The sequence below is a fragment of the Bidens hawaiensis genome, unplaced genomic scaffold (assembly GCF_021521415.1).
Source record: "Bidens hawaiensis isolate Kalapana, Puna unplaced genomic scaffold, B.hawaiensis_p1.1 tig00005680_1, whole genome shotgun sequence".
NCBI classification, from domain to species: domain Eukaryota; kingdom Viridiplantae; phylum Streptophyta; class Magnoliopsida; order Asterales; family Asteraceae; genus Bidens; species Bidens hawaiensis.
The window spans coordinates 239,741-247,997 of NW_027491370.1; the positions used below are offsets into that span (position 1 = coordinate 239,741).

At 33.8% G+C, this 8,257-nt stretch overlaps 1 protein-coding gene across 1 annotated transcript; it reads left to right on the top strand.

The window, feature by feature from the left end:
• The first annotated feature begins 2,907 nt into the window (after positions 1–2,907).
• On the top strand, positions 2,908–7,562 carry LOC143630486 (uncharacterized). Its single transcript, XM_077099481.1, has 16 exons — positions 2,908–2,954; positions 3,026–3,109; positions 3,194–3,334; positions 3,461–3,531; positions 3,648–3,741; positions 4,581–4,658; positions 5,014–5,080; positions 5,157–5,242; positions 5,336–5,386; positions 5,822–5,869; positions 5,952–6,072; positions 6,193–6,373; positions 6,448–6,585; positions 6,675–6,787; positions 7,051–7,122; positions 7,293–7,562. The coding sequence occupies exons 3-16, from the start codon at positions 3,200–3,202 to the stop codon at positions 7,436–7,438; spliced, it is 1,401 nt and encodes a 466-aa protein (XP_076955596.1). The 5' UTR covers positions 2,908–2,954; positions 3,026–3,109; positions 3,194–3,199; the 3' UTR covers positions 7,439–7,562.
• The last annotated feature ends 695 nt before the right edge of the window (positions 7,563–8,257 follow it).

Here is an 8,257-nt window from a genome sequence, read left to right on the forward strand (position 1 = left end):
GGGGGGGGGACTTTGTAGGGGTTGTTTGTCTATATATCGCTCTACATTAATTTTTTCCGGTTCGGTTTGGGTCGGTCATATAAAAGAAGATAATAACTAAGTTTTCTATAATTAACATAAGTACAACAAACGTCATCACAAACACATAATTAAAATAATATATTTTTTAATATTGTTATTTACGGCTTTCATTTTTGAAATCTAACCATAACCAGTTATTTTAAAACTAGACCGAAGAACCAAACATGTTACTGATCCACAGGTTAGATGGATCATGCCGATTAAATTGTTCAGTTTTAAATAAATTTTTTATCGAAACACAAATAAAAATAAGCATATCGTAGAAAATAAGAACGTCACAACTGTGGAGTCGAATTATATATATAAAAAATTATATACATTAAAATATTATAATAAGAAATTAAAGTACATTAAATAAAAAAAACATTATGTATAATAAAAGTTAAATTATTTTACACATTTTAAAACGTTTATAACTTTTTCATATAATATTTTTTAAAACAATTTCATTATATTAACAAGCGTTTTCTAATCTTTAATATAAGTATGAATTTGTTATATAAAAATAAAAAATTAAAAAAAGCATGTTATTATGGTAAATTTTCTTTAAAAAAATGTCATACGAAAAAGTTATGGATGTTTTAAAATGATGAGTGGTTGACATGTGACTTGCATATGAAGAGAAAAAAGTCATCATAAGTGGGTTATTACCTTAATATATTTCTCATCAATTTTTATTCTTAAATTAATCTCCATTATGCAAATCTAATATCAATGAATTAGATTCCTACTTATTTTTTTCATTTTTGTTGTACTTTGTATTTTAACCTTATCCTATATAATAATTAGAGTGAAATAATGCTAATTGATTAATTTTAAAACTCTTATATGTCAAATGTAATTTGTAATCTGTACACATATAGAGTATATTTTTTTAGCAATTAACAAGTACCATATATACACCAAATAATTTATAAATTAGAACCTAGAATAATAACTCGCGCATTGGAATTTCAAACCTCAAAGAGCATTCACAAATAGTAACGAGGCATACACTTATTTAAATAAAAAACATAAATTACATAATTGAAAATATACTTTGATGGGTAAAGTAAAAAATAATTTCCTAACTAAAAACCATTATAGTGTCCTCTCTAACGTGGTGTAGTGATAGAAAGCTTGGGTTTCACAATGGAGACCCAAGTTCAATCCTTACTTACAACACTTTATGGGGGACATGTCTGGCTCAATGAAAGAATACTGAGATCTTAGATCCTGAGGATGTTCGGGTTTTACCACCGGTGGGTCTTCGGGTGGATGGGTTTTTCCAGGAACTGGAGTTAATTTGGAGGCGCTTAAGGGCTCCGTACGGCTGGGATGAGCCAGATGACGGTGGCCTTTTGCCATCGGGTCACCCTGTACGAATTATACATTTTGTTTTTATTAACAAAACTGATAGTGTTGGTTCTCGGCATCACCCACATCCACCACCAACACAACTAAAGAAGAAGGAAATGACATTGCATGTATTTATGCATCACCCGCACTCGTAACCATCATACTGGTCTGCAACTAACGACAATGACTGGAATGATGCATGGTGGGTAACCAATTTGGACACCATCATCCAAGTCTGCCAAGCTTACAAGACCAGCAGATACTTTTTTGAGATAATTATAGAATTATTAATGTTTAGTATCTACTTCTCCATTACAATTGTATAATATGCGTTATAATAAGCGCTTATTTTTTCTTAAGGGTCAACATTTAAAGCATTTTTCTACCTAATATGAAATGAAGAAAAATCAATTACCTAATCACCTTTTTACAACTGAAGAATGTCTTCTCATTACAATTACCACTCAAATCCGGATAATGTTATTTTCGACAATTTTCTATGACATTCGATGCTTAGCAAGATGAAAAATATGATATGAAAAGGCATTCTTATATCACCAACCTTCCATAACGTTACGATTTGAACATATTGTCATAGAATGTTGCACTACATCACGTTGGTGTAATGGTTCTAAACACGACAATAACAACAATCAATTTAATGAAAAATGCAAAAAGATAGGGCCGTTGTACTACTTATTCATCTTTATAAAATATGAAATATCTATCCATATACCAAACAAGTCCGTTCCAACCGACCTTCACCACAATATCATCTTTTTTTCTCATCACATTCATCCATAATATTTAGTTGCTCATGTTCGCACTGATAAACCATTACACACCATATCAAACACTACAAACCAATACGAGGGGATAATTTGAATGAACCCGCGGCAACGCGCGGGCACTTATGCTAGTATCTAGAAATATTGAACATTTAATTGCTTTACGATTTTTGAGTTACCGAATCAACATCATTTTAAATATATTTTTAATTTTTTTAGTATAGTAAGCTATACGTATGCCGCTACTATTGCGGTCGTATACTAACTTATGTTTTTAGGTTTAGTGCATGTGGCGTAACAAACTTAACCGATACCGTCCAAACTCGTGTCTCTTGGATCGTACGTTTTACATGTGTCAGTTTTTAGGCATTTACATATTTAGTTTTTTGTTTTGATGCTGTAATTTTAACGAACTTAACTAATACCGACCCGACCCGACCCGACCCGACCCACGGCTGGGTTTATTACCTAGTTATAATATTATAATTATACAAGGAAGGAAGCAAAGAAAAGGAGAAAGCCCAAGTGAAGATATTACTAATAATTTGACTGGCATTTGACTTCCATTACCGGTTATTCGTCCGGGGTATGAGGAGGTCCAAATTGTCAGGGAAGAAAGCATCGTTGTACCTTTCCGCCGCCATCATCATCTCCGGCACCGCCGCCTCAGCTCTCACTTACCACCACCACCACGGACACTCTCTTATCACTAACGGCGTCCTTCGCTCCTCTCGATCTCTCTATACGGTTTCATTCCTTTCCTTCATAATCATCATTTAATAACAATAATGAATTCTAATTCATATTCCGTTATGTAGATTACTGCCAATGTTGTTGATTACAAGTACTCCTTGCACGGATTATCCAAGGATACACATCACTATGCACAAATATTATCTCAGGTCAGGCATTTACTCTATTTCTCTCAACCGCTATTTGCTTATTATATATATATATATATATATTTGATGATTTCTCATTATTAGGTTCATATGCGATCCGCTATGCGGATACTAAAACTATGTGAGATGAACCAAGGCTTCTACATTAAGGCTGCTCAGTTTGTAGCTTCAGTACGTCAAGTACCTAAAGAATACTCTTCTACTCTCGCATCATTGCAGGACCAGGTTTAAGTCTCTTTCTATCTTTTTCATTCTCGGTATCAATCGGTCAATCTGGGAATTGCATTGTTCTAATAGCCTTTTGTAGTCATAATCAACTCATCAGTTCATCTTTGGTTGTTGTTACTTTAGGCACTTCCGTGTTCTTTTGAAGCCATAAAACAAGTCTTAATCACCAATCTAGGATCTGATTTAAAAGAGATGTAACTTCTTTTTTTTATCTAATAGAATTGTTAATGTGTATCCTCTATTTATTTCTTTTGAAATTTTTTGCTTTTACGGTTTGGTAGCTGATTCCATATGTGCGGTCGTGTATCAGTTTTTTGTCTGTTGATGAACAACCTATTGCTGCTGCGTCTATTGCTCAAGTGCATCGCGCAGTACTCAAAAACCATCAGGAAGTCGTGCTCAAGGTTGGTCATAGATTTTTTTCAAGCTTTATTATTTTTTGTTCTGCTTTCATTTTACTTGTGGGCTTCTGATGTGTGTTCTTTTTCCTGCTGAAATTATTGTCTATATATTAGAGTTCAGATATTCAAATTTCTTTTTAAACTACATGTAATGTGTGTGTGTGTGTTCTTTTTAATTTTTAGTTTAAATGCATCCAAAATAGCTTATTTTGGTTTTATTTTATCTACATCAGATCACATGGGTAAACTTACTCAATTTTGGCTAACAAGGAAGAGGGTCAAATGGGTTGAAGTTTCCTAAAGTGTATTCAAATGCTTAGAATTTTTCAAACGTTTTATGTAAATAAAATTAGATTATTATGTCAATGATATAGCACTTGTTGTCATTTTCAATACATTATAGTTATGCATTAAATCCTAAAAGATGGTTTAAAGGGTATTGTCAGATCAACCCAACCCAGCATTCAGGCGCATATTTGTAGCCAGATGTTATTTATCTTGTTTTTTTTATTTAAAAATAGGTTTTATTGAACCACAAGTAAAACCTAGGAAAAATCTGCTCATACATTTTAACAGAGTTTGAAAACTAAAAAAGAGGGGTAAAATTGTCCTTTGCATATTCTTTGAGTTAACAGGAAATCTTGGTTATAGGTCTCTCTAACTGTTAAATTTATTATTAGTTCCATATTTTTTGCTGCTTTAGTTTTAGTATCTATTTGGCAAGATTTACATTTGAGGTAATCTGATATCTGGTCATTCGTTCCATTGCATGGTTTTGTGCTGTTAGTAGAAAGGTGTTGAGAATTGAGGATTTTTTTTTCTCTTTTATATTGTGAATGCAGATACAATATCCAGGGTTAAAGGATAGGATGAGAATGGACATTGCAACTATGTCTATACTTACCAAATGTGTCACATGGGTACGTGTGATGTTCATCATGGCATTATTATGTTTTATATTTTTATTTTTTTCAATAATGTCACTCTCCGCATAATAGAATCTAGTATACTTAAGTAATTTGTTTTTCTTGTAAACATAATATTGCAATATGCTTTTCTTACATTGGGAGACGCACACATACACTCATTTCAAAATGCAAAGATGGAATTGAATTCTAATGCATCTATTCTCCCTCCAAACGCCTTCAAATTCTACTCATGCATTTGAAATATACAGTTCAGAATGATTCTTATTGGAACTATTCTCTATCCCCCTATACACACACACACATATCTTATTATCTGCTTTAAAGATTCTTTCTCTTGTTTCTACAGTTGTTTCCTGAATACAGGTTTCAGTGGATGGTAACAGAATTTTCAAAGGTGATTTCTTTGGAACTTGGTGAGCTAAACTAACCTTTAAAAAATTTCTTTTTTATTTTTGTCTGCGCATATAATAAATTGAAGCTGCTGCGCAGATTTTCTTCAGGAGGCAAGGAATTCAGTCAAAACTGCAGTAAACTTCAAACACAGTAACAGAGTCAGAGTCCCAAAGGTTTTTCAGGTATGCTTGATTCATCGTATTATGAAGCCAGTCAAGCTACAAATTATTTTTTGTATGGACTTACTTTCATAGTTGTTTTTATACATCTACTAGGAGCTTACCACCAGCCAGGTATTGACGATGGAGTATTGCAAGGGACGAAGGGTCAGCATCTCATTCTCTCTTTCTATTTCTCTTTACACGACCACTTATGCCAAGTATAATGTGATTCCTGTTTTCTTTTTATTTGTTTTTAGATAAAAATTTAAAGTATTACAAGTGTACTAATAATTTTAAGAAAACTGATAAATCTGGGTATTATCTCATTATAAATTGATTTAACCAAATACAATGCTATTTGAGAAAATAGTAAAACTATTCTAATTGTTTGTGTGTTGTTATACTGTCCAGCCAATGGAACTGGTCATTTAGGAAAGAAAAAAAAACTGTACCATAGTTACGTTTCACTTGGACTGTATTCGTTATATGTACATTATACGAAATGGATTATATATTGTATATGGAAACCCTTATCTTCACTAGGGTTGGTTAATGAGTGAATCATTTCATGTGGTTAACACAAAATTCACTGGCTTACAGGTAGACGATTTGGATTATATCCGGGAAATGGGAATCGATCCAAGAAAGGTTGTTGTATTTAATATCTTGAAGTATAAATCCCATTATTCATTGTTCTATAGATATTGATTCTTGTGGGTTTTTATTGAAGGTTGCAAAAGTTTTGGTAGAAGCATTTGCTGAAATGATATTTGTTCATGGTTTTGTGCATGGAGATCCACATCCCGGCAACATATTGGTTTCCATGGATAAAAAGAAAGGGTTTTCTTTAGGTCTCTCTCTCTCTCTCTCTCTGTGTGTGTGTGTGTGTGTCACTCACTCACTCACTCACTCTCTCTCTCTCACACACACACAGATATACATATTTCATCCATTATATGCTTATGCACCAGTTCTTCTGGATCATGGGATTTACAAAAGTTTAGATGAAGAGTTTAGAGTCAACAACTGCCAACTTTGGAAAGCATTGGTTCTTTTGGACTCACATAAAATCAAACAAGTAGCCCAACACTTCGGCATAGGAAAATATGCTAAATATCTTCCCCTGATTTTCACAGGAAGAACAATCAACAGGTAATAATCAAATATGATTAATTTCATAATGCACACACACACATGGTGACACTTTTATCTATTTTTAATTACAGTAAAGCTGCTTTTGGGGAGGGAATGTCGGTTGAAGAGAAAACAAATCTGAAACAGGAAGTGAAGTCACTTGGTATTGGGGATGTATCAGAATTTATGGAATCTTTACCCTCTGAATTTCTTACAGTGTTGCGTACCGAGTAATAATTACTTTTTACGAACTTCATTCTCACTGTTTTTAATTTCCTTTTCCGTAACCAAATGACATTTCTGTTTTTTTATGCATCAGTGCACTTGTCAGGTCTTTAACTAGCAAGTTAGGTTATTCCCAACGCGAGCGTTTACTAGTTTATGCTAATTATGCGTTACGCGGTCTATCTACAAAGCCGGAGCATGATTCTGGTAATTTTAAGCTCAAACTACAATAGTGCATATATATAGTATGGCCAATTAGAGGTGCTTATGGTCCGATTTAATTATAAATTTGGGCCAACTGTTAACCACGATTTTGGAAAACGAATAACCATTAAAGAAAAGAGAAACAAAATGAAAGTGTGCCGCTATTTATAGCAATTTTCTTTATCATTTTTGTTTCACGCCATAATTATTGTGAGCATTTTCCTGTCTTTTTAAATCATATTTGGTTGTTTCTCCTGTCATCACAGATTTTGTGTTGAAAGATGTAGGGAACAGAATCATGTCGAGAATTGATCATCTTCAAGTCAGGCTCGTACTTGGTAAATCACAATACTTTCGTTTATAACTTTATATAATCCAGCCCTCTGGTTTTTTAAACAACCTGGTTTATATATTTATCTCCAGTGCGTTATGTGTTTAAGCAAGTATGATATCATAATTGCTCTGTTATGAAGGGTATGATAATGTTTAACACGTTTGTTATTTTCAGGGTTATTGCAGTTGTTATGGTGGCTAAAGGATGCACGACAGGCGCTCGTTACTTGGTCAAAGCAAATTTCCATGATTATAAACAGACTGTCAGCCATAATCACACTCCGATTTCAGGCACTGTTCATAGCCAGAACTGATGTATAATTGTGGTGAATAGACCCACTTTAAACCCATTATCATGCTGATGTTTGACTGGAAGGCGATGGAACATGTTTATACATATTGTGATTTTTATGCTTATATATATTGTGTAGGTCGTGTTTGATATTAGTTCGAATTTATCCATCAACTGAAGCATATTAAACATAACAAAGACACATAATCATCACATGCAAATCATAAAACCAAACTGGGCATGCTGGTGATTTGACCACAATTTCTCTCTGCAAAAGCAAACAATGTGCATTTTACAAACCGCTCACTGATCCTCGTTCTTCTTCAACCTCTTCCTATCTGCTGTTTCCACTCTGGCATTGTACACTATGGCTGTTTAAAAAGCTCACAGCTTGAAGCTCGCTCGAAACTCGTTCGAAAAAAGCTCGGAGAAAGCTCGCTCGAAATCGGCTCGATTGTAAACGAGCCGAGCCTAGCTCGACTCGATTTCTAAACGAGCCAAGCCTGAGCTAGCCCCGGCTCGACTCGAGCTCGCTCGATAGGCTCGAACTATTTTATTTTAATTTATTATATATATATATATACATACATGCATATAATTATCGAGCCCAATTATTTTAACACATGGGCTTTCCTTTAATCTAGCCCAATTTCCTTTCTCACTCCATAGTTCTTATTCATAATTCCATATACTGAGTAACTGAGAGATGAGACTTCATAGTTCACACACTCAATAATCAGTATACGTTCCATTTTCCACCCTAACCCTAGTCGCTCATATTCACCTCCGCCATCGGCCGTTGCTCATAGATAATACTTCTCTGCTTAATTTTGTATTTGGTTTGGTTT

Coding starts and splice junctions, on each gene's coding strand:
- LOC143630486 (XM_077099481.1), top strand. CDS start 3,200: ATGCGATCCGCTATGCGGATACTAAAACTATGTGAGATGAACCAAGGC. Junction 3,742..4,580: donor ATCAGGAAGTCGTGCTCAAG/GTTGGTCATAGA, acceptor TTGTGAATGCAG/ATACAATATCCAGGGTTAAA. Junction 6,073..6,192: donor AAAGAAAGGGTTTTCTTTAG/GTCTCTCTCTCT, acceptor CTTATGCACCAG/TTCTTCTGGATCATGGGATT.